Source organism: Rhinoderma darwinii, chromosome 6 (genome assembly GCF_050947455.1).
Source record: "Rhinoderma darwinii isolate aRhiDar2 chromosome 6, aRhiDar2.hap1, whole genome shotgun sequence".
NCBI lineage: Eukaryota > Metazoa > Chordata > Amphibia > Anura > Rhinodermatidae > Rhinoderma > Rhinoderma darwinii.
This window is the reverse complement of record NC_134692.1, coordinates 36,843,778-36,871,514: the sequence shown is the minus strand read 5'-3', so window position 1 is coordinate 36,871,514 and position 27,737 is coordinate 36,843,778. Positions and strand designations below refer to the sequence as shown.

Genomic DNA, 27,737 nt, shown 5'->3' with positions numbered 1-27,737 from the left:
CCTAATCTTGTTGTGCCACTGTCATACCAGGTCTTTACATTAATGTATTTTTGGGAAAATCTGTTTAGCCATATAGACTATGATGGGAATGGCATGACCTTTTTTCCCTTCTCTGCTGTCAGCACAGTGAAAACAGAGCCTTGAGCTATAATGACAATCTGGTTGCTATACACTGTCTAATGGCTACAGCTTTCAATATGGATTGTCTGATAATATATACATAGCAACCAGTCTGTCTCCGAATACTCAGAGCAAGAGACCAAATTATTTCTGATCCGAGGGTAAAGAAAGGGCAAGGAATTTCGGCAGTCTATGATCCAAAAATGTTCTATATTCTCCTGCCATGTTTAGGTTGTTTTAAATATAAATTTAGGTGTATTACCTCTTTAGGAAGAATTGCGTTTTCAGTGGCTTCAACAGCGTCAGCAATATTATGGCTAGTGTAGGTCTAAGGCCTAAGGCCAAGAGTCTCAGCAACACCGACAAACAGTGAAACATCTGTGTGTCTTCTAAGCCATGATAAGCCATCATTGGCCTGACCTCATAGACTTGACCACTTTTTAGGAGGTGAAAACGCTTTCTCCTTTGTATGTGTAATCTGAAGTATTGTTTGTAAAAAAACAAATCTTTGGGATGTTGAATCAGACTGACCAGCAGGGTAGTTTTTAAAGAAAATGGGCCCATGGCAGCAAGTAAAATAGGGCCCCCTGTTGGCCATTTTAAGAAAGATGCCCTCATGATTTAAAAATCTACATATAAAACACAGATACATATGCACCTACTACCTGAATGGACAATTCTTCGTCAATATACACAGTCAATTTAAACTAACAAGTCTATAGATCCTTAGGATAATGAGTGGCTGCCAGTAGTATCTCAGGGGAGGCAATAGGATCTGGCATGTAAAACCTGTCTAATCTATGTTTCCGCTGACAGCAGACCTTAGGCAAGGACTTGCCAGGCCCCATAGACATGAGATGTTATAATATCGTTGGCCACCATTAGTATATTATGCCTGCTATCACTCTGCATAACGAGCTTATCACTCAGGCCATTATGCTATATGTTCACTGTATATACACATAAAACAGTGTCAGACTCGGGTTCCTTGAGCCCACTAGAGGAGATCCTTAGGGCCCAACCTCCATCTATAAAAAACATGTGCACATTCACTTCTTATTGCGTTGTAATCACACAGGACATAACAAAGTCTAATATGTTATTACTGAATCATCCCATAAAAATAGACCCTAGTGGCAAGTGACTGGCTCCAAAGTCACCTCCGAATGGGATTGTATTCTGCTGGATTATTAGAAACCATTATTGTTCCGAAGCCAGGGCCCACCAGGGGATCCCCCGATATATGTTCTATAAATAAAGACAGTTTATTTATAGAACATGTTTTAGATCTGTTGGGAACTCATTCCTGTCAGAAGGCAAGAAACTGGGCAATTCCTCAGAGCCACCTTTTCCTAGGGGGCACCCAAGGACTGGACCCCCCAAGACCAGCCTGAGAATGGAGCATGTAAATCTTCACTGCTTTGTACCACCAGGGACCAGGCATTGCCATAGAACACCAGGGAATTTACCTTTAACCCCTATTTAGGTATTACATCGTGGTATTATTTGGACCCTGAATGGTAGTCTTATATGGGCACTAAAAGACATAATTGCATGGGAAACATATGGCAGTATCTGCACTATCTGGATATATTATTGGTTATTTAGCCATTCTATTGCAGCATTATTTGGGCACTGAATGGCAGTATTGCGTAGGCATTTGTGGGGAAATACTATTTGGCATTGTACAGCAGTTTTCGGGTATAAACATTTTCATTTTTGGCCAAAAAATCTATAGCTGTCATAAGTCCTGGGTCTCCTCCAGGCACATTTGGATAAGGGTGTATTTGTGTATTTAATGTGATTCTGCAATGTCATACAACGCCTGTCTGTGATTTGTTGTTTACCTGACAGATACACCTTATGTTTCAACTGCTGTGTTATTTATGTATTCAGCATGGCAAGTTTATTTCTATAAACGTATATTGAAATAGAGATCTCCCGCCTTCTGTTGTTTGGTTTGCTGTGACATTTTATTTGTACAAAGTAAATGTGATGAGAAGCAATGATACAAATATTATATTTTATTGCTGGTACCTTGGCACATGTAGATGTACTACCCTGAATACAGAAACCCCTTTGATTGATATCTCTTTGGCATGATCTCAGGTAATTTTGCTTGACAAACATCTGTTATTTCTGTTCCTTGTTCTTTACTGTGAGATGTGAGGTAAAAATAATACAAATAATCCACCACAGGGTGACATGCTTGCTCTATGAAAGAAATGAAGCAGGAATAAAGAAGTGTATATCCCGGAGTTCACTATTATTTTTTGTAAATGATATTAAACTTAGGGCTCATTCAGACGAACGTGAATAACGTCCGTGTGCTGCGCAGGGAAATCACGCGCAGCACTCGGATCCATTCATTTCAATGGGGCTGTTCACACATGCAGGAGTTTTCACGCAGCGAGAGTCTGTTGCGTAAAACTCACTGCATGTCCTATATTGGTGCGTTTTCACGCACCTACGCGCCTATTGAAGTCAATAGGTGCGCGAAAACCATGCACCGCACACAGATGCACATGAATTCAAGTGAAAATAGAAAAATAAAAAAAGATGTGCTTTGCGAGTGCGTGAATAACGCATGCCACTCGCAAAGTACACTGATGCATAACAAAACACACACGGACCAGATTCAAGCGTGATACGCTTGTGCGAATGTAGCCTTAGTGTTTATACAATACAAACCCTAGTACATTTGATAGTACTTGCTGCAGTGCATATATAATATTACCACTCAAAAGTGCATATATACAGTAAAGGAAATAAGTATTTGATCCCTTGCTGATTTTGTAAGTTTGCCCACTGTCAAAGTCATGAACAGTCTAGAATTTTTAGGCTAGGTTAATTTAACCAGTGAGAGCTAGATTTTATATAAAAAAAAAAAAGAAAATCACATAGTCAAAATTATATATATTTATTTGCATTGTGCACAGAGAAATAAGTATTTGATCCCCTACCAACCATTAAGAGTTCAGCCTCCTCCAGACCAGTTACACGCTCCAAATCAACTTGGTGCCTGCATTAAAGACAGCTGTCTTACATGGTCACCTGTATAAAAGACTCCTGTCCACAGACTCTATTAATCAGTCTGACTATAACCTCTACAACATGGGCAAGTCCAAAGAGCTTTCTAAGGATGTCAGGGACAAGATCATAGACCTGCACAAGGCTGGAATGGGCTACAAAACCATAAGTAAGACGCTGGGTGAGAAGGAGACAACTGTTGGTGCAATAGTAAGAAAATGGAAGACATACAAAATGACTGTCAATCGACATCGATCTGGGGCTCCATGCAAAATCTCACCTCGTGGGGTATCCTTGATCCTGAGGAAGGTGAGAGCTCAGCCGAAAACTACACGGGGGGAACTTGTTAATGATCTCAAGGCAGTTGGGACCACAGTCACCAAGAAAACCACTGGTAACACATTACGCCGTAATGGATTAAAATCCTGCAGTGCCCGCAAGGTCCCCCTGCTCAAGAAGGCACATGTACAGGCCCGTCTGAAGTTTGCAAATGAACATCTGGATTATTCTGAGAGTGATTGGGAGAAGGTGCTGTGGTCAGATGAGACTAAAATTGAGCTCTTTGCATTAACTCAACTCGCCGTGTTTGGAGGAAGAGAAATGCTGCCTATGACCCAAAGAACACCGTCCCCACTGTCAAGCATGGAGGTGGAAACATTATGTTTTGGGGGTGTTTCTCTTCTAAGGGCACAGGACTACTTCACCGCATCAATGGGAGAATGGATGGAGCCATGTACCGTCAAATCCTGAGTGACAACCTCCTTCCCTCCACCAGGACATTAAAAATGGCTCGTGGCTGGGTCTTCAAGCACGACAATGACCCGATACATACAGCCAAGGCAACAAAGGAGTGGCTCAAAAAGAAGCACATTAAGGTCATGGAGTGGCCTAGACAGTCTCCAGAGCTTAATCCCATCGAAAACTTATGGAGGGAGCAGAAGATCCGAGTTGCCAAGCGACAGCCTCGAAATCTTAATGATTTACAGATGATCTGCAAAGAGGAGTGGGCCAAAATACCATCTAACATGTGTGCAAACCTCATCATCAACTACAAAAAATGTCTGACTGCTGTGCTTGCCAACAAGGGTTTTGCCACCAAGTATTAAGTCTTGTTTGCCAAAGGGATCAAATACTTATTTCTCTGTGCACAATGCAAATAAATATGTATAATTTTGACTATGTGATTTTCTGTTTTTTTTTTTAAATATAATCTATCTCTCACTGGTAAAATTAACCTAGCCTAAAAATTCTAGACTGTTCATGTCTTTGACAGTGGACAAACTTACAAAATCAGCAAGGGATCAAATACTTATTTCCTTCACTGTATATATATATATATATATATATATATATATATATATACCACCCATAGTGCATATATAATATTACCACTCAAAGTGCATATATATTAGTACCTCCTATAGTGCATACCTATTACCGCTTAAGGTGCCTATATATTAGTACCACCAATAGTGCATATTTAATTTTACCACTAAAAGTGCATATATAATGGTACCACCCATAGTGCATATATATTATTACCACTCAAAGTGCATATATATATATTTCTAACTGTAGTACATATATGATAGTACCTTCATAGACTATATATATTAGTGCTACCTTTCCATGGTGACACAGACAGAGCTGTTTGAGATTCGCTGTAAAATTGTGGCATTACTGTGACCCACATGCCACTCCAATGTCTCCCTATGGGAAAGATGCAAGCAGCTTTGTGATCAAAGCAAAAAAAAAAAAGACATGTTTTTTTTGGGGGGGATTGTTGCAAGATTTCTTCAAATTCGCACATGCACTGCAATTTTACTGTGATTTGCTGCCCGCATATGTTATAGTTATAGGGTCATTTAAAGCATGCACTATTTTTCATTCTGATGTGCTTCAAAATTGTTTGTCTTGAAAACCTTTCTTTAACTTCATGGAAAGAAATAGAGCAGAGCAAACAATGTATGAATGTATGTAACAATGTATGAATGTATGTAACAATGTATGTAGCAATGTATGAGTGTATGTAACAATGTATGAATGTATGTAACAATGTATGAATGTATGTAACAATGTATGTAGCAATGTATGAGTGTATGTAACAATGTATGAATGTATGTAACAATGTATGAGTGTATGTAACAATGTATGAATGTATGTAACAATGTATGAATGTATGTAACAATGTATGAGTGTATGTAACAATTTTTGAATGTATGTAACAATGTATGAATGTATGTAGCAATGTATGAGTGTATGTAACAATGTATGAATGTATGTAACAATGTATGAGTTCCTTCTGCTGGCTTACATTATAGCACAAAATTCACATCCACTAAAGAAGCAATCGGTCTTGCAAAAGTAAGATCAGAAATTTGTTGACCTCATTCTAGAGATTTTGGAAATAATGATTGACTTTGAACACAAAGGAAATCATATTTGAATACATTTGCATATTTCATTTTAGCATCTTAATGTAGATCTGACCCAAGTACCCAGTTGTTCTCTATGAATGTACAATACAGAAAATGTGGTTAATCTGGCTTATTGGTTGATGCCTGTTACTTTTTACAAGGTTAAAGCTGTGTTCACATCCGCTCTATTTTTCTGTTTACAATTAAATCCATGATGGAGGGCTGGATAAAAGAGTGATTCGCTAGTACTCTCTGCCGTACTGTTCCTCAGGGAAGGGAACACGTTTCAAGCCCAAACTGGGCTTTACCTCAGATAAAAACACTGTGTTGGTAGGGCGGACGCATTGTACACCTGACAGGCTTCAATAACTTACACTGTGGTCCATCAGGATTTAGTTAAAACTTGAATCATTTTGGCAAAAATAGTGCTGCATGCTGGGCTATTCTTGCCATTAAAAGTGACGGAAACCTCAATGGAGTCCACAACAGAATGCTGAAATGCACAAGTGAACAGAGCCTCATGCAGTAGATGAAATTTATTCCTCTGCAAAACCAGGCAGCTCATCATGAACTTGGTCGGCTTCATTCTGTTTAACCAAAGGAAGAGAGAAGTGATGTAATGAAATGTGAGATAATGTGTTGGGTCTTGACATATAACAAGAGGTTAAAGCAATAGTAGGTACGTCTGTTCTGCCCCAAATATTGTGTAACGCTTTAGTATGGCTCCACCATGCAATAGCCGCTGACTGGTGGAGCGAACAGTTAAACCAAGAAGTAACAAAAAGCCAGGGGTCAATACTAGGTAGTCAGCAGATAAGACGTCAAAGCCAAACAATACCCAAAACTCAAGAACAGGGACAGAGCTAGATCAAAACCAAGAAGTACTACAAGAGAAAAGATGGCAGGCAAACAAAATCTCCGATCAGTCCAGGGTCAAAATACAATTCAGGCAACAATGGGTTAAACAGAAGGTTAGTCATGGGTAGCCAGGTCAATAGTAATATACTCAATGGTACACAAACTAGGATTCAATATAATAACTAGCAACTACTAAAGCATAGCCAGGGTTTAAATAGAGCACCAAGCTCACCGATTGGGCCGCTGGCCGAGCATTCCGATCTGCCAGCCAGCAGATTGGTCAGACGCACCCGCCGCACAGCATCCATGGAGGGGCGTGGTAGGAAAGGGGACAGGTGAGTTCATGATACATTACTTCTCTATCAGACCTGCGTAAAATTTATAGTCTAATCCTAGTCATTATGGCTACGCAGTTTAACAACAATAGACCAAGAACTTACTATGAAAAATTGCATTTTTATGCTTCATGTTCTGCAGATATGGTGTTATCATATGTTCTTTCCAGTATTGAATAAACATTGGACTGTTCTGGTCTTGGGAAAATCATTATATTTAAGCTAGGGCTTCAAATGGAATTCTGGTTCTGTATCCTCCATGGTTAACCCATGCTTCACATGCGGCTTTAAGGTTTTTTATCAGGAAGAAAAGTTGCAATGTTGTTTTTTGTTGTTGCAATTTATGCAAAGTTGCAGGCGCATGAATCACAATGATACCATGATACCTTAACCTAATGCTTACCTTTTTTTTTTTTTTTAACATGCCAGTCAGGGAGGAGGGAGGAGTGAGATTTCCAAATGAAAAGTCTGGATACCATATCATGGTTCTGGATTTTGGGACCATAAAAAAATACATTTATGTACAATAACTCCTAATATTACATTTATAAACAGATACTACTTGTATCCCTAGTTGAAGCATAAGTATTCAGACTCTTTGCTACGACTCTTGAATTTTAGCTCTGGGGGCCACCCACTTCGCTAGATCATCTTTCAAATGTTTCTACACCTTAATTGGAGTCCACCTGTGGTAAATTCATTTGATTTGGACATGATTTGGAAAGACACCCCCCCCCCCCCCCCCCCCCTGGCTATATAAGTTCTCACATCTGACAATTTAATTCAGAGAAAAACCAAGCCATGAGGAGAAAAAAAACTGCCTGTAGAGCTCAGAGACAGGATTGCGTGGAGTCACAAATCTGGAGAAGAGTACAAAAATATTTCCACTGCACTGAAAGTTCCCAAGAACACAGTGGCCTCCATAACTCTTAAATGGAAGAAGTTTGGAATAACTAGAACTCTTCCTAGAGCTGGCCGCCCCACCAAACTAAGTAATAGGACGGGAAGGGCCTTAGTAAGAGAGGTGACCAAGAACCCAAAGACCCTGTGAGTACATTGGAGAAACTTCCAGAAGGTCAACCATCACTGCAGCACCCCACCAATCTCGGCTTTATGGCAAAGTGGCTAGAAAGAAGCCTCTCCTCAGTAAAAGATACATGAAAGCCCGTCTGGAGTTTGCAAAAAAGCACCTAAAGGACTCTCAGACTGGGAGAAACAAGATTCTGTGGTCTGATGAAACCAAGATTTAACTTTTTGGCCTCAATTGTAAGCATTACATCTGGAGGAAACCAGGCACTGCTCATCACCTGTACAGTACCATCCCTACAGTGAAGCATGGTGGTGGCAGCATCATCATGCTCTGGGGGTGTTTTTCAGCAGCTGGGACAGGGAGAATGGTCTGGGTTGAGGGAAAGATGAATGGAGCAAAGTACAGACATATTCTTAGTCAAAACCTGATCCAGGGTGATCTGGACCTCAGACTAGGCAGAAGGTTCACCTTCCAACAAAGCAATGACCCTACGTACACAACTAAGACAACACAGGAGTGGCTTAAGGCCAACTCTTTGAATGTTCTTGAGTGGCCCGGCCCAGCCAGAGTTCTGACTTGGACTCAATCAAACATCTCTGGAGAGACCTGAAAATGGCTGTCCACCGATGGTCCCCATCCAACCTGACAGGGCTTGAGAGGATCTACAGAGAAGAATGGAAGAAAATCTCCAAATCCGGGTGTGCAAACCTTGTGGCATCATACCCAAGAAGACTGGATGCTGTTTTCACTGCCAAAGGTGCTTCAACTAAGTACTGAGTAAAGGGTCTGAATATTTTAGTTTTTCCTTTTCAATAAATTTAGTAAAGCTTACTAACATTCTGTTTTCACTTTGTCATTATGGGGTATTGAGGGCAGAATGATGGGGAAAAACATGATTTTTTTTTATTTTAGTACAAAGCCCCAACATAACAAAATGTAAAGAAATTGAAAGGGTCTGAAGACTTTCCGAATGCACTGTATATGTTGTGTATTGTGTAGCTTTTTGAATTTTCTTGTTCTGAATTTTAGAACGATAATATTTCTGTTTGTAAAATATATTTTGTTTTAATGAAATGTTGAAATATATGCTAAAACTGGACTGCTAAAATATGCTAATATCAAAGAAGCATTCATAGAAAAAATGAAAAATAAAATGTATCGATTCGTAGCGTATAGTAAAATATAACTGTCTTCTCTATCATTCAAGGCAGCCAACATCCCCTTGGTGTCAGAACTTTCTATCGATGACATCCATTTTGATGACTTCTCTTTGGACGTTGATGAGATGATTACGGCAGCACTGAGAATGTTTATGGAATTGGGAATGGTTCAGAAGTTTAAAATTGATTACGAGGTAAACATCTGCTGCGCCACCTCTTCTATGTGGCATGAGGTCTTTTGTCTACTAGTAATGAGATCTTCCACCACAGACAGCTGTAACTACATCGCTCTTCCCGCACCTTCTGTTTTTTTAGACCTTGTGCAGGTGGCTTCTGACAATAAGGAAGAATTATCGAATGGTTCTGTATCACAATTGGCGGCATGCCTTCAATGTGTGCCAGCTGATGTTTGCCATGTTAACTGTAAGTACTGGCGACCTGAATTATTGTCTTGGGGCTGTTAATTTTTGTAGTTATTAATTATTGTGACTGACAAAAATCTGGTAATTACTACATTAAACTTTATAAACTGAAAACAATACTTCAGTAATTTAGACTGTGACTGTTTTATCTGACTAAGGTATTTTTGAGACGGATTACTAAAAGGAAATTGATATGAAAGTTAACACATTTTATTTTTGTGTATACACATAGTGAAGATGAGAAGAATTTGAATGTCCTTCAAAGTGAATGTCTACGTTCTAACACAATGGCGCAGATTTACTACTGTGTCAGTGTCTAGAATGTGTCGTAAAATGGTCCAACTTTTGGTGTATTTTGGCACAGTTTTGATGTTTGCACCTTACTAGACACTTTTAACCCCTTCACGCACCATGACGTAATATCACATGTATGGAGCGCGCTTACGCGCTGAGCACACTCCATATGCTGCAGGTGTCATCTGTGTTTTACAGCTCACACCCGGGACTAACAGGCTAGGAATAGTCTGTTTAACCCCTCAAATGCTGCGGTCAATCGGACAGTGTGAACACACACAGACTGATGGTTCTGCAGAAACCTGGATGTAAGTAGATCTTCTCCTCCTCGTCTCTTCTTGTTCTCCTCGTCTCTTCTCCTCGTTCCGTGGTGGCGGGATTATCGTTGGGAGCGGCCGTGCGCGCATGCGTTAGGGCGCGCGCACGATCTCTGCAGAACCACCAGTCTGTGTGTGTTCTCGCGGGAGGGAACACAGCACAAGCCGCCCTGACACTGTCCGTAGCTTATTGGACAGTGTCAGAGCGAAGAGTATAACGCCCCCTTGCCATTTAGTTAGATAGAAACGCCCCACAGAAAAATAATTTTACGTGAGACAGTTTGAAGCCCTGCCTATTACATGCTGCACTCAGCTACACATTTATGGGCAGGTGAAAGGTTTTCTTTAAGTTAATTTTGATTCTGATCGTTGATGGAGTTGTAATAAATTGTATAGAATGACTTTTGCAGAGGTAGCAGTCACACCCCGGCCCTGGTGCCTAAAGGAGCCTGAAAGGCTCCTCTGCGCCATAAAAAAGCACCAGCATTATAAATGGCACATAATAGCTTAGCGCCCTGTTAGGGTATGTTCACACGGCCTATTTTCGGACGTTTTTCCGACCGTAAACGGCCGAAAAATCTGGAGCAGAATGCCTCCAAACATCTGCCCATTGATTTCAATGGGAAAACAGCGTTCTGTTCCGACGGAGCGTTTTTCGTGGCGTTTTTTACGCGTAAAAAAAACGGCCGCGAAAAAGTAGTGTAGGTCACTTCTTGGGACGTTTTTGGAGCCGTTTTTCATTGACTCTAGCGAAAAAAGCTCCAAAAAAGGCCGTAAAAAATGCAGCGAAAAACGCTGCGAAAGTCGCGAGTGGCTTAAAAAACGTCTGAAAATCAGGAGCTGTTTTCCCTTGAAAACAGCTCAGTATTTTGAAACGTTTTTGCTCACTGCGTGTGAACATACCCTTACAGATCTTGCATTAGGGCCCAATAGCGTCAAGTTACGCCTGTGGTGCCTGTAAATTCCCAAATTTCTCAGCATCGCAGAAGGTAAGTGAAATTATGAAGTAATTTGAAGAACAGGTAAGTATGTATGTGTATGTGTGGAGGTCCTTATCGTTCTGACTGTCTTTCTCTCTGTGTCTGTCTGTCTACCGATTGATCAAAATAGTTTGTATGCATATGTGAATGTATGTTTTTTATGTTCTACTCGTCTCACATTTGTAGCGTAACGACATATGGATCCGACATTGGCACTATGTGAATGTTGTCTTATCGCCATTTGAAGGACCTGGCAACTCCATATGTTATAATCTTTGTGATATCCCAGAGTTTATCTTAACTCAGTCTTGTGTTGATGGAAGCAAAAAACACGTTGCAGTTGGGGCATGCCGGAATTAATCAGCGTCAGGAGCATCCCGGTGGATGATAACTCTATTGAGGATTTATTTAGTCTCCACTTCTTGGCACATCACTCGAAGCTACATAAGTTACATCAATCAGCATCACCCAGACTTACTGAGACGCTCCTTTAAGTTTCCATCTTTAGAATCCATCTGTTAAAATGCTGTGCACCCGACTTCTACTACAGCTGTAAACTTAAGGACTTCACTTTTTTTCTACTATTGTTACGATAGCGGCGATACCAGATATGTGCAAGTGGTTTTATTTTAATTTTTACTGTATTCTTTTTTTCATAAACTTTTTTAACAATTTTTTTTAGTCCCACTAGAGGACTTTAAAATGTGATCTTCTGATCGCAGATATAATGCTTTGGTACCCTGAATATACCAAAGCATTATTGCCTATCAGTGTAAGGGTATGTTCACACGGCCTATTTACGGACGTAATTCGGGCGTTTTTGCCCCGAATTACGTCTGAAAATAGCGCCTCAATAGCGCTGACAAACATCTGCCCATTGAAAGCAATGGGCAGACGTTTGTCTGTTCACACGAGGCGTATATTTACGCGCCGCTGTCAAATGACGGCGCGTAAATAGACGCCCACGTAGAAGAAGTGACCTGTCACTTCTTTGGCCGTAATTGGAGCCGCTATTCATTGACTCCAATGAATAGCAGCACTAATTACGGCCGTAATTGACGCGGCGTTCAAGCGCCTGCACATGCCGGTACGGCTGAAATTACGGGGATGTTTTCAGGCTGAAACATCCCCGTAATTTCAGCCGTTACGGACCCCCGCCGTGTGAGCATACCCTAAAACTGACAGGCAATCTATTTGGCCATGCCTCTGGCACAACATAATAGGCATATTGCCAGCCTGGGGGCCTTTGTTAGGCCCCTGGCTGCTATGGTAACCCATCGGTGGCCGGCGATCGCACTTACAGGCCGCCGATTGGCGACAGAGGGAGCCCCCTCCCTCGGTCAGACCACTTAAATGCTGCAGTCGCTATTAGGGTTAAACGGCTGGGATTGGAGGGGTCATTCACAGCTGGGCTACCACGGTCATTGTGCAGGTACAGCTTCTGTGCTCGCACGATGACCATCACAGACATGCACGGCGGATTGCACTAATGGTTGCCTTTCCAGGCCGTGCATGTACGTGATTATGCGCCAAGGTGTTATTATATTTGCATATTAACTACCTAGGGAATACTGTAATATATACAAGACATACCAGAGTTTTATTTGCCACGAAACTGTTCCTTTTTTGCATCGTGATAACTGACCGATCTAAAGCAATTTCGTAGATCTACTTGCTCCTCTATGGAAAACCTCAGAAAACACATTATATCATTGCACATGGATGCAAAACATAAAAATCAGCTCTGCTACCTCTAGAAGGCTGTTCAGTGAGATAACAGCCACATCACAAGGGTCCTGGCATGAATGAATATATATATATATATATATATATATATATATATATATTGCCCTGAGGAAGCTAAATTCTACTTAAAATATTATATTATTTGGTTCAAATATATATGTGATTAGTTTCCTACCCACTTAATTATAAGAAACATCAGCAATATGTTTCTATCTTTTAGGCATCATTTACATGACCGTGATATACGTCCGTGCGACGCGCGTGCTTTTCACGCGGGTCGCACGGACCTATACAAGTCTATGGGCCAGTGCAGACAGTCCGTGAGTTTTGCGCAGCGTGAGTCCGCTGCGTAAAACTCACGACATGTTCTATATTTCCCCGTTTTTCGCGCATCACGCACCCAAGTCAATGGGTGCGTGAAAACCACGCAGTTCGCACGAAAGCACTTCCGTGCGAACTGCGTGGTTCGCGCAACAGCTGTCATTCTCTGAATGTAAACAGAAAAGCACCACGTGCTTTTCTGTTTACAAACATCCAAACGGAGTGTCAAAATGATGGCGGCTGCGAGAAAATCTCGCAGCTGCGCATCATACACTGATGACATACGCAGCTGTTAAGTGCCTTTTGCGCATGCAAAACGCCGCGTTTTTTGCGTGTGCAAAACGCACACGCTCGTGTAAATCAAGCCTTAATGTGCTTTACTATCCGGAGCTTATCCTTATTTTTATCAAGTTAATAATTATTGTTTTTAGACTTTCACACGGCTTATTTTCAGGTGCATTTTGGAGCCTAAAGCATTGATATCACACTCCAAAATACACTTACTACAAACAGTTTCCTATTGATTTCAATTGGAAATACACTGTTGTTCATATTAGGCATGCTTTTATGCAGCTGAATTAAAAAAAACTCCTCGTAAGAAGGAAGTGACATCACTTCTCCAAATGTTTTACAACCGGATTTCACATCGACACTACAAAAAATGCTTTGAAAATTTGCCACAAATTACACCTTAAAATACGCCTCAAAATACACTTTAAAAGTGCTTGCAAAAATCAAAAACACTTTGAAAACCAGCTCCAAAAATGCCTGGATTCAGAGGCTATCTTCTCTTGAAAACAGCCTCGTATTTTTCTGCCGCAAACTTATGCCGTGTGAACATAAACTTAGGGTCATATTCAGTCTCCTTAGCTGCACTAAAAGCTGCCCCCATTCTACCGTACAAGACACAAATCTTTTATTATCTTCCACAGATGATTTTAGATAATCACCTTAAAGGATCCCAAAAATAATGCTGTATAATACCCGGGAATAGAATAGTTAAAGTGATAAATGTAATTGATAATAATTGGGATTTCGGATTTATATGCATGAAGAATTATAGAAGTTTTACAATTCTGTAATTTGTCCGCAATGATGTAGACAACAAGGGCCTCTGCGTATACATGATGTTGGCCAAAAAAAGCCAGCTAAGGAATAGTTTCCTGCATAGCCTCATACATAAGAAATAAAGAAACATCTGTTTGGGAGATGAATTATCATCTGTGTTCTTCATGAATTGTTGTCTCCTCCTGGTTTACAGTCATTGGGTACTAGTATCTGCTGATTTACTAGAATCTGCTGCAGAACAGACAAGTAGAGATAGCTGAGATGTGCAGAGGGCATAAAATATCTATGCAGCCATCATAAAATATTAATCCCCATGGCTCGTTCCTGGGACCACTCAATAACAGAGTCGCTGACTCAGCCTGGCAGAAACAATGATCATTTGACAGGTGTAAAAACAATTTGACATGGGATGGTGACTAACGGATCAAGGCATAATTACACATGTCTGGCTCCTCTTCCACCCTCGCCTCTCACGTCAGGACTGGAGCTTGCAAGGAGGCTGTAAAACTTACAAGGCTCTGGAGGAGTTTGCATTGATTTGTCAATTGCTAAGTAGTTGTGCAGCTCTTTCACACTTCATGAGTGCTTTGGCAGGTTGACAAATGGTTATCATGTTACAAATGTCAGCGATCGTATATAAAAAATATGGAGGCTGTCATTTAACTTTATTATTGGACCAAGAGTACAAAAAGTAATGTTTACAAGGTTGCATAATTACAGAGTATATTTTTTTGACCCCTACATTCATATTTTTACAGAACTCTGATTAATATGGCAGTGAGTGATAAGAGAAAAGTGTGGCATGAGTTCTGTTGTGCCAACTTTATCCCGCTCAATGATAATTCAGGCTTAAATGGTCATCATCAAAGACATGTATGTAAATGGCGAAAGCATTGTGTTCAGTGTTCTCCCAGCCCATGTCTATGCAGCAGGACCTTAGGTCAGAAATATCACTCTGAAGCAGTCCCATCTGCCATACAGACAACACAGCAGTTGCCAATATTAATTCAGATAGGTAGCAAAGTGAGAAGGGCTAAAAGGAACCAAAATGCCCTACTAACCTTGCTGCCCACCTTGGATGAAAACTTCCCAAGTCCTACCTCCAAAGAGCCATGGCTTCTGTATCTTAAACTTATAAAGACTAATCAACCAGAAAAGGTTGTATGTAAGTCTGACTCTATACTTAGGCTGCATCTGTGCAATACACCAGTGGATCTGAATGCATAGTTGGTCACATGGGGCAAAAAAGAAACAATATGTATATATTCTCCTACTATCCCAGCATGAACATTAATTTCCTTATTGTGTAGATATAAGATAGTAGTGAGCATATAAATACCTTCCGTTTTAACCAGGTGGTGTTTAGTCTTTGGCTTATTGACTATATTATTACTACCTTCATAATAAAGAGCATTGTTAGTTTGTCTATACTTATCAGTAAGCTTTACTTCTGGAAAGTTTCTACACAAACCTAGAGGAGGATTCTTTACTGTAAGAGCAGTGAGACTAGTAAGTCTCTGCCAGAGGAAGTTGTGGTGAATTAATTAAGAGTTGAAAAAAGGGGTCTGGATGTATTTCTTGAGTGTAATAATATGCCTTCTTCTGGATAAACATTGCAGGATAATAGGCTGAACTGGATAGACATGTCTTTTTTTGGCCTTACAAACCATGTTATTTTGTTGCTGCCGCTGGTTCTTTTCTTAGCCTGGCAGATGTTCCATAAGAATCCATTAGGAGATGCTGGTAGATACATCAGACAATATTACAGTGTCAATGTGTCTTAATGGATTATCCAACTAACATCTGACACCACTTTTAAGAATTATACAGCTGAATCATTTATTTTATCACTTGTCATACATCATTATTCATTTCATATCCTACAGCATAGGAAATATTGCTTTCAGCTTTTGTATTCCACCACATGATTGGTTCTTTTAAAGGGAATGTGTCGCTAGAAATTATTATTATTATTTTTTTTTGTTAGACTATTATTTGAGTGATTACACATTGTTTTAATTTTTTTAATTTTTTCACAAGTCAGGAAATATTATAAATTAGATTCTAACTTATAACATTTCCATGTGCTGGCCATTAGAGGGAGCAGTTCCCAAAATTGCAGCATGTTCAATGTGGTAAAGCAATGTGGTAAAGCAAATTTGGGGTAGACACACTCTCTAGTGTCCTCACACAATCCCCCCTCCCTTATTCTGGCTAGTGCCAGAAGAAGGAAGGGTTTGAATCTTCAAACCTCCTACACTGTGTGCCGCCATTTTCTGAGCGACTGCACAGTGTAGGAGGATTAGATACAACGAGCTTAGTTTTTTTCTGTGTTATGCGCCGTTCCCACACAGACGGCGTACGCTGCAGTGAATGGAACGGCTCCCGTTCACATACACTATGGGGTTGTATGTGCCGTATTCCATCTCTGTATGTGTCGTTAATCGACACATACAGAGATGAAAATAAAATGGCAGCCCCCATAGAGAAGTAAAAAGTAGAACAAAGTAATAAGTAGAACACAAGAATATAAATAAATAAAATGTATGTTATTATTATATTAAAAGCAATATGATAAAAAATAAATAAATTTCATGACACCTTCCCTTTAAGTGTTTTAGGTGTGGTTAATTGTAAAAATTACATACAGTAAGGGCGAATTCAGACGAACGTGAGCGTTTTGCGCGCGTGGCAGCAGCGTGTCAGCTCCGTGTGTCCTGTTCATATGGATGCGCAGCTGGGTGCTTTTCGCGCAGCCACCATCATTATGACACTCCGTTTGGATGTTTGTAAACAGAAAAGCACGTGGTGCTTTTCTGTTTACATTCATTCTTTTACTGCTGATGCGCGAATAACGCTTGTGCCACGGAAGTGCTTCCGTGGGGCATGCGTGATTTTCACGCACCCATTGAAGTCAATTGACTTCAATGGGTGCGTGATGCGCGAAATACGCCTAAATATAGAACATGTCGTGAGTTTTACGCAGCGGACTCACGCTGCGCAAAACTCACGCACTGTCTGCACTGCCCCATAGACTTGTTTAGGTCCGTGCGACCCGCGTGAATACCACACGGGCTGCACGGACGAAAATCACATTCGTCTGAATCCGCCCTAAGTTTTATTCACATAGGCCTAATAATACTCCACTGAAATGTTGTATATTTAGTACCAAAAATTTTTGAATTTTGTTCTGGAAAAGTTTTCCTGATCTCCAATAATGGGATTTGATTCTGTTTTTGGCATTAAAAAGTCTCTCACACAGAGCTGTACTATGCCCGTGTGAAGAAAGACCAATATATGGTTTTACAGGTGTTTTTTTTAGGAATATACACTGATGGCCTATCCTTACAAAAAAGTCATCAATGTGATGAGTGGGGTCTAATACGCTATCAGCAGAAAAAAGGGGTCTCTTCAATATTTATCCAGGCACAGCAGCGCAACAGTACATGTGGCTGTGTCTGGTACTGCAGCTCAGCCCCATTCATTTGAAAAGATGCTGTGGCCCCTTCGTTCTGCTATTCGGACCTCCATGATCACACATTATAGATAATCCTAAGGGTAGGTCACCAATGTATATTCCTGAAAAACCTCTATATAATTATGTAGAAGAATGAAAGTAGCTGTCACTAGACCAAGGTGAAGAACCAAAACTTTTGCCTTTCAAGGCTCTGGGATGGAGAAGATGAAAAGCCCTTGACTGTTGTCCAGTTAATGTGCAGTCTGAGACGTCTTATTGAAATCAGTACAATAAACATGTTTTACTTGCATGATATATAATCCACTCACTTTAAAGAAGCTCAGAGAAGAAACCTGAGGAGAAATGGATATTGCAGGAGTGGAAACGAGAATAAGAATGAGTTATAATTCATGAGTGAAGGATCTTAAAGTGAGTTATGAAGGTCATTCCCGTCTGCAGAAATGAATTGCATGATATGGTGATAACCTACTTTTACGCATTATGCCATAGGTAAGGAAAGGCTTTAATTATCCTTTTTATTCCCTCAGATTTGAATACATAAAGGAATAAGCCAAGAAAATTCAGAGAGAAAAGCAGTTATTTTGCTACGTAGTGAAATGATATACAAAAACATATTTATTCTCTCTAGTGAATGCTAATGAACATGTGTCAGATGTGTAGCTGCAAAACACCGATTTATGCTTCACTTTCATGTTTGTCTCTTTTTATGGTTATTGTTCAGTAGTTAAAACATTTTTCATTTTACTTTAACTTTATTGTATATATTTGTGGTGAGCTGCTTACTTTAACACTGAACCCACGATTCCACAGCACTCCAAAATACATTATAAGATGGTTGAAAAAAGACATAAGTCCATTCTATTAAAACTATTATCCTGCAGTGTTGACGAAAAAAAATATCATATATATTTATTTCTATTTCACTTAAACTTGGCTGGGCGTGAGATGAAGTACAATAAGAATGCAGTAATTTGCTTCTTAACAATGGACTGCAGCAGATACAGAAGGAACATGTTTAAAAGGGTTTTCCAATCAGGGACAATTATGGCATATCCACGGAAACCGCATAGAATGAGAGTTACGCTGTTTTCGTAACCACCATTCAGTTCTATAGGCCTTACGGAAACAGCGTAGCTCAGCGAGTTACACTGTTTTCTTCTTCATGGTCGGGAATCACACGAGTCAGCCAGAGCACAGAGAGGTAGAACACGGTTTAGAGAACCCCGTTCTAGAGATCGGTGCGGGTCCCAGAGGTGGGACCTGCCTCTATTTGGCATTTATGACATATCCTGTGGATATGCCATAAATGTCCCTGATTGGAAAACCCCTTTAAGTATATTAACCTCTATATTTATTATGTCTTCATAAATGACCAAATAGTAAAAGTAATGTAAATAATACACAAGCACTAATACAGGGTACAAACCTAGCGGATTTGCTGCAATTTACAGTACAATACTGCATGCTGCGGATTTTCCCAACAGAATGAGCATGTTGCAGATTTTCACACCGGATATCACCCTTTGCAATGCATAGGGTAAAATCAACAGCAAAATCTTTGTCAAGATCCACATGTGTGACCTAATAATATGCTAATAATATTGATAAACAAGCCACTCGCGTAGACTGTGAATGCTCGATCGCTGCTCCATTCAGTGCCCTTCTCACTGCGGTCGAGCGGTGAGGAGGAACGTGGGTTTGGACCTCCGTTCTAACGATCGATGGGGTCCCAGCGGTGGAGTCCCCAGCGATCAGAAAATTAGCACCTATCCTGCGGATAGGTGATCATTTATGTTTGTGGGAAAACCCCTTCAACATATTAGTAGTACTAACGCCTAATAATTCGGCAACAGTTACACCAATACACTGTAATAGTGGTTTCCATGGAATAATGTTTGTCTATGCTATTTCAGTCATAGCTTATATCTCTCGTGACCAAACTTGGATGTCGAGTGTAGAAGTGGCGTGGTAAATATAATGCAACTTGGGATTGACAACCCTTGGTGCAACCTGTGCAGCTGCACAGGTGCCCAGTAGGTAAGGGGGCCACTGTCACGTAAAAGCATGTTTTCTCTGTCTATTAGATTGAATTTATGCTTGAGCTAATGAATTGTATGGCTAGCAATTACTGGGGGATTGTACGGGAGACATAAGGGGGTGATTTATGATTGGATATTGGAGATAAATGGGCCCATATACTGTTCTTGCACGGGGGCCCTCAACTGTCTGTGTTTGTCCCTGATGCATCTCAAAAGAGTGATACATCTAGTACAGTGCTATAAAAAAGTAATGTGCTACTCACCACCAATGACTGAGCACTGTATAACCTTTTGGCCACCAAAGACTATCATTGTCTTACAGGCCCTGGACACTACGTATACAATTTCCCATCATGGACTGGAACCTGTATTGCATATACTCCTTAGGCGGCAGATGAAAAATCTATGAAATGGACATTATTTACTCCCTTAGATATAAATGAATTCTAAAAAAAAACAACATTTATTACAATCAATAGCAAAGATAGATACCAACATGGATACAATAACCGTCTACAAACCATAAATGCAATGTCAAGAAAGACAATTAAAAATATCATGTAACTCCATATAACATCTGGTTCTACATGAGAAGTATGTTCTGCATATTCCCAAAGCATTTTTTGTTGTAGCTCCAACATACATATTCATTGTCACTATATGGTGTTTAGCTTGTCTTGTATCTCTGTGAAAAGTATGTCCAAGCGATTCCTATGAAATCCAAGAGTTCCCTATGGTAATGTCACACTTTATCACGCTTGCACAGTGCTGGAGACCTGTTTGGCTAATTTTTTTGGAGTCATTTTCAATCCTCGCTTGCGGTTTTAATTTATTCTCATCACAGTTTTTATGAGCATTTTATATATATTCTTATATTGAAATGATGTTTTATGTGCATTTCATCTGTAGTCTGGGGTCTTTACCCCTTTCTTCCTTCCATCCTGTAACGAGTATCCTTATAAACTGGCATTTTCCCCACCTGAGATTCTAGGTAGGGTTGTATTATGGTTTAACAGGGATAGGATGAAAGTTGGTCTCTTTTCAGAGCAGGTTCTTCGCTTAGGTAGGGTGCTGGTAGGGCACATCATAGTGACATGTTTTTGGGGGTATGTTATGGTGAGTAGAGTGTGTAATGCAATCTTTATTGCTCAAGAAACAATATTTTTTTTGCGCTGTTACTAAAAACATTCTAATTGCTGAATGGTTGTGAAGAAACAATATTGAAGTTATGGATCTGTCTCGTCATAGTCTTGACTTAAACCCAATAGAGACCTGATGCAATTTTTGCTGTTAAATGTTTTAATTCCATTTAAAGGGGAAGTTAGTTTTTCACATACATTAATAATTAAAAAACTGTGTTATGTGATTACTCAGGTTCTCTAATATTATATTTTGTTTAAAGCAGCACCCTAGACTGTAATATGCCTTTTACAGGACCGGAGGAGGGGGTGCTTGATACAGAACTTCTAATGCCTCATGCACAGGACTGTGTGTGACACGGTCCCTCCCGCCTGTGATCCGTGGAAAGAGAACACGTGTCCTATCTTTCCAAGGTTTGGAAAGTCAGGTCTGTTTTTACTAACCTATTGGGTGCCCCTCGAATGCCATGAAAAACGGCTTGAGTGGCACTCGGTCGTGTGCAACGAGTATTACTTTGGTATTATTTGAATCCCTGTGTCATGCACCGCCCCCTCAGGCCCTATTCTAGGCATGACAAAAATGTATCCGTTTTGTCTGGAACATTCCTTTAAAGATCAAAAAACATTAATTGTGACAAATATGGCATAATAGGGGACATCTGAGAGAAGACAAATACTGGTCATAAGCCTACAAAGAAATTATGACTAAACAGTATTGCTTTTATTAATATTACATTATTGTATTGTATACATCTGCTTTGTGACTATATTTATGGGGGGAAAAAAGTCGAACTAGGAAGAAAAAAGATAAAGATATTTTACCCGCATCAGCTGAGATTTCTAAGGTTTACTGCATGTAAGAGTTACAGTCTTATTTATTTTTAATCTGCAGACAGCAGGGTTCCAGGAAATTCTGACTGACATTGAAATACTGGCTGTGCTCGTGGGGTGTCTATGCCATGATCTTGACCACAGAGGAACCAATAATGCCTTCCAGGCCAAGTAAGTTCACCCATTGTTACACTGTGCAGAATTTAATTAGCAAATCCTTGCATTCTATTCATTGACGTGTAGATTTATATATAGGAATATTCATTTTTATGCTCCATGAACATCTACTGCTGTGTAGACACATTATGGGAAATGATGCAACACCTCTTCTTGCTGTAATTGCGGGATTACTTTTATTTCATGCTGTCAACTGTATTTTCCCTTGTCTAAGCAGACGTCTTAAATTCAAGGGCTGATTACTGCTGCTCACATAGACACATTAATGTCAAGAATGTTGCTGTGACTTTTCATTATAAACTTAGATATTCGCATGGTTCAACTGCTAACTCAAACATGGTACCAGAATGCACTTTTCCAGATCACGAAACTATTAAATGCAGGAGTGCATTACCTTATCTGGTCTGTGGGCCACATTGTAAAATGGTACCGCTGCCAAGGGCCACAATAAAACATGAAGAGCTATCCTTATCTACGTTCTTAATGACCTATTGACAGTATATGCCTTAAAGCGTATCTCCAATTATACTTACGTTATTTCGAAAAATTATTATAGTGCAGGAGTGTGCGCAATAATCGTTTTTCTAAATGACTTGTATTACCCTTCTTGCTTCTCAATAAGGCGCGGACGGTCTACAGTCCGTGCTGCCGGCGGCTCACAACTCCGCACAGAGCGTCCTGCTCGTCTCCATGGCTCCACATTTCCAAAACGGCCACTAGAGCTGTTGGATCACATTACATGGAGGACGCTCCCTCTCACAGGTGGGGGTTCTTTTGAGAAAACAGAGCATTTTGTAACTCCCATAAACTACAATAGACAGAGTAGCTTCATCGTCTCCCCACTGGGGTACACAACAAAAGATCAGGGTATATGTTCTAAATGTCCCAGATGGTAATACTCTTGTAAGATCACTGCATTATGCCTAGTGCAGGGTCTGAAGGGAGATTGCATGACACAGGGATTTAAATAGAGAATACCAGTCATCCACTGGCGCCTTAGACCTACACTAGGCAACAAACAGCATCAGTTTTACTCGAATTGTTTAAAATAGAACTCAAACCGCTCCATAGTGCCCCCATAACAGTGCCAGCCTCACAGTGCACCCACGACAGTGCCTTCCAAGACCTGCACTGATATCTTTGATCAGTGCAGGACATAGAGAACGGAGCTGCTGTCTAGTGACAGCATTCCGTTATTTGGTTTCGAGAAATGCACTTGTCTTTTTGAACTTTTGGGACACCGACAAGCATGATGATGGTTGGGGCCACATAGACAGCATCACTGGTCGCATGCTGCCTGTAGGCTACATGTTGTTCACTTCTGATATAATGCCTCATGAAGACTTGTTTCCCCCATCTCCTCTTCCTTTTGACTCCATGTGCAAAGTCTATAATGTGCAGGTGAGGAACGCAGTGGGGGAGATTTATTAAGACCAGAAGCAAGGGAAAAATGGCCAAAGTGCCCATAGCAATCAACCATGTTGTTTCTACCATTTCCCAATGCCAACTATTACACTTTTCCTTTGTAGTAGTTTTGATAAATCTGTGCCCTTGTGTTCGCTAATATTCTTCACTGGAGTAAATATGGTGTAAATATATTATCACAAGGGTCACGACACCCGAGGACCCAAACAGACAGGTTGCAGAGTATTTTACACAATGCTGTGGGGAGACCTGAACGCTGGTCATTTTGCCACCAGTGTCCTCCTCAGGACGCCCCCACCATATTACAGCTGCCATGCTGATTAAAGATCAGGATGGTGCAGCTTTTCAGGACGCCCTCCCGGAAGACTTAGTCTATTTGTTTCCTCTTAAACTCATTTCTGGAGAATGAAAACCCATCTTGTCATCATAGGCTGAGATCCAAAAGTGAAACAGTAAGGCACATAAATCTCTTGTGACAGTCCAATCCTATTCCCCACCCCCTCACAACAATTCTCCATTTCATAATTACATTCCTTAGTTTTTCCACTGCCACATTTTAACCATTTCTGCCGTCAGCCCTTGACCCAATTATTGTCTACACTGCTGTAGTATTCGAGTTTGGCCAGAAACTCAGCATTGCTCAACCACCATCACACAGGAGCAGAATTAGGGGGAGATCGGGGGAGAACATGACAAATGGTCGCACTCATGTACAAGCACAACACAGTTAACCTTTTAAAAGAAGAACTTGTTGATGTTTTTCCTCTCTACTTTCTAGTAAAGAATGTTAACTAAATGTGATCTAATCCTTTTTTAACCCATTAATGACCAGGCCTGAAAGGTCCTTAATGACCAGCTGAATTTTGTCCGTTTTTGCCTCTCCAAATTTCAGTAGCCATAAATTTTTACTTTTTCCATTGACGTGGCTGTATGAAGCTTTGTTTTATGCACGTGAAATGTTGGAGTTTTTTCAACCCAGTTTGGGGGTACATATAAATTACTATTTATTTAATAAATTTTTTGGGATGCATATAGAAAAAAAAGGGATTTTCTGAATTATTATTATTTATTTTTACACTTTTCATATTTTAGACTAAATAACCTTGCAAATAAATAAATTGAGTTATTACGATTCTGTGGATACCCAATATGTGTAGGTTTTTTGTCACTTTTTTTATTCACTTTTTTTTTTTTTTTTTAACCCATTACGGAATAACTATTTTACAACTGGTTTTTATACTTCTGTATGCTAATACATTATCTTCTGTGTCTTTGACGCTGGCTGACAATGGCAATAGTAGTGTGCCATAACAACAGGCTTACAGAACTGACTGCAGAGCGTTCCCCCATCTCTGATCATGAGGCGATCAAAGGGGGGAGTACCCTTTGATCATTCTACAGTCACGGACTGCAGCGATCAACTGGTTAAACGGTCCCAACGATCCCGGCCATACTCAAGAGGCTTTTCTAAGAACAGGTGCTGTTAGTAATAGATCCTGCATAGAGAATGGGCGCTGACATTAGTCTTTTCCACAGAAACACCAAAAGAAGTCGATGTAGATTTGGGAGTTGCACCGCCTGCCGTCAAAAACAGTGCGCGGTCATTAAAGGGTTAGAGCAGATATTATATGTTTTATAAGAAGTTGAGGTAATAAAGGGGTTTCCTACACTGAACTGACCCCTGTTACTTAAAGCAAATCGCTGTCTTTTAGCTCTACCCTATATCACTATATACATATCCTTCTGCACACTATAAGCATCTTATTCGTTTTCAATCCCACATATCAAAATAATTCACGGAACCAAACAGATTCAAAGGCTTTAGTGGGCCAGATTGTAGCCAGAGGTAATATTGTACAGAGATTCACAGACAGAGACCACTGATCTACACGATAATGGCAATTTATAATATAACGTATATTTAATTTAAAAAAAAAAAGCAATCCGTAAAGGGGACCTGTCTCCTCTCCTGACATGTCTGTTTTAGCAAATAATTGTATTCCCCATGAAATAACAAATCTGGAGCATCTTTTGTAGAACTTTTGTGTTGTGCTGTTCCTCTGATATTCCTCCTAGAAATATATGAGTAAATTGAGAACTGGGTGTTACCAGTTGGGGGTGTATCACTACACAGACTGATAATGTTAAATCCATGCTCAGTGAGACAATGTAGGGATATGCCCCTTTGACAAGGGGAATGGTAACACCCAGTTGTCAATTTATTCATACCTTTCTAGGAGGAATAACAGAGGAATGGCACAATGCAGAATTCTAAGAAAATATGTTCCAGAACTGTTGTTTCTGTTTCAATATGTCTTTATTAAACAGTTGAGACATCAGAAAATATATGTGTATAACAGTTCTACTCGCAGGTAGAAGTAAATAGTTAGTCTCAAATAATAATTAAATCGTTAATTCCTATAAGTTTTAACATTTTGAGAAAATGGGATTCAAAATAATATGGGTAATAAAAGGTAAATAAAATAAATGTTGTGAAGAACGTATACAGGTCATAAAGAAAAAATAAAATGTATACAACAGACAACGTATGAGCTCCCACTAGAAAGGGAGAGGTACGGCATATACAGAATTATTCCCGCACATCCAATCTTTACAGAACCGGTCATGTCTATGTATGCTACGGGCATAAATATATTCATATTGATAGTTTGTATTGACTTTTTTAATGATGTCTGTGATGGTCGGGACGTCAGGGCCGCCATCAGGGGGGGACTGGGGGTACTGCAGTGAGGGGCCCGGGCATAAATTTTAAAAAAAGGGGCCCGCACTCTGCCGCTGGAATTAATATACTCACGGCAGTGTGACTCTTACGATTTCATTTCGGTGAAAGGAACAGGTCCCATCACGAAGGAGGGGCCCGTTCATTACATCAGAATAAAATCGTAAGGGCCCGCTGGAGAGTGAGATGTGCCTGCCCCTCCTCCTCCGCAACAGTGTGACAGCGTGTGGGGAGGAGACAAGGGGTGGAGTTATGAGCTCAGCCTCGGAGGATACGTCCAGCAGCAGCAGCAGTCGTCGTCTTCTTCTTCAGACACAGTGAGTACTAAGTTATGTCTGTGTCCCGCTTCTGCTGCCCGGAGCCTCCTGAAAAAATCTCCTCCTGCCCCCATAGAAAGTAAATATCTTCCCCACCTCTGTATTATGTTAACACTGCAGCATAGGATTGTATCAGCTCTGCGGCTCTTATCTCCCGTCCTGTGTAACATGTGACAATAAACCTGTCTTCTCCCTCTGTTTACACAGGACAGGAGAAAAGAGCCGTCGTGGAGCTGAATGATACAATCCTATGCTGCAGTGTGAACCAATACAGACGTGCTTTCTATGGGGAGGGGGTAGAGTTAGATGATAATGGTGGCAGGGAGATGATAATGGGGCAGGGAGATGATAATGGGGGCAGGGAGATGATAATGGGGGCAGGGAAATGATAATGGGGGCAGGGAGATGATAATGGGGCAGGGAGATGATAATGGGGGCAGGGAGATGATAATGGGGGCAGGGAGATGATAATGGGGCAGGGAGATGATAATGGGGGCAGGGAGATGATAATGGGGGCAGGGAGAAGATAATGGGGGCAGGGAGATGATAATGGGGGCAGGGAGATGATAATGGGGCAGGGAGATGATAATGGGGCAGGGAGATGATAATGGGGGCAGGGAGATGATAATGGGGCAGGGAGATGATAATGGGGGCAGGGAGATGATAATGGGGGCAGGGAGATGATAATGGGGGCAGGGAGATGATAATGGGGCAGGGAGATGATAATGGGGGCAGGGAGATGATAATGGGGGCAGGGAGATGATAATGGGGGCAGGGAGATGATAATGGGGCAGGGAGATGATAATGGGGCAGGGAGATGATAATGGGGGCAGGGAGATGATAATGGGGTCAGGGAGATGATAATGGGGCAGGGAGATGATAATGGGGCAGGGAGATGATAATGGGGCAGGGAGATGATAATGGGGGCAGGGAGATGATAATGGGGGCAGGGAGAAGATAATGGGGGCAGGGAGATGATAATGGGGTCAGGGAGATGATAATGGGGGCAGGGAGATGATAATGGGGTCAGGGAGATGATAATGGGGCAGGGAGATGATAATGAGGGCAGGGAGATGATAATGGGGCAGGGAGATGATAATGGGGGCAGGGAGATGATAATGGGGGCAGGGAGATGATAATGGGGCAGGGAGATGGCATTGGGTAGGGAGGGAAATGATGCTAGAGTGGGAAGGAGATAATAATGGAGGGAGGATGGCACTTGAGTAGGGATGCACGATGCATCAAAACTTCGATACGGTTTCGATACCGTGCACCCCCAAACGGTTCAATCCCGTTATTTCATGTATTTCGATACTAAGCTGTGCGGCCGCACAGCTCAATATTGTAATACATGAATGTATGAGAGCGGAGCTGCGGCTGTGTAACACAGTCACGGCCCTGCTCCGGAGTCCTGACATGTGCGCGCCGCCAGGATTATGTGATGCGGCCAGCGCTGCACTAACGAGCGGCGGCACTGAAAACAGAACATGGCG

The 27,737-nt window shown here is 40.9% G+C and overlaps 1 protein-coding gene across 1 annotated transcript in view; it reads left to right on the top strand.

Moving 5' to 3' along the window:
* Positions 1–27,737, top strand: part of PDE11A (phosphodiesterase 11A) — a 374,654-nt gene that overhangs the window by 248,520 nt on the left and 98,397 nt on the right. Inside the window, exons 11-13 of the mRNA XM_075829512.1 lie at positions 8,998–9,144; positions 9,266–9,373; positions 21,647–21,756. Of these exons, the coding sequence (XP_075685627.1) occupies positions 8,998–9,144; positions 9,266–9,373; positions 21,647–21,756 (365 nt within the window). The remainder of the gene's footprint in view (positions 1–8,997; positions 9,145–9,265; positions 9,374–21,646; positions 21,757–27,737) is intronic.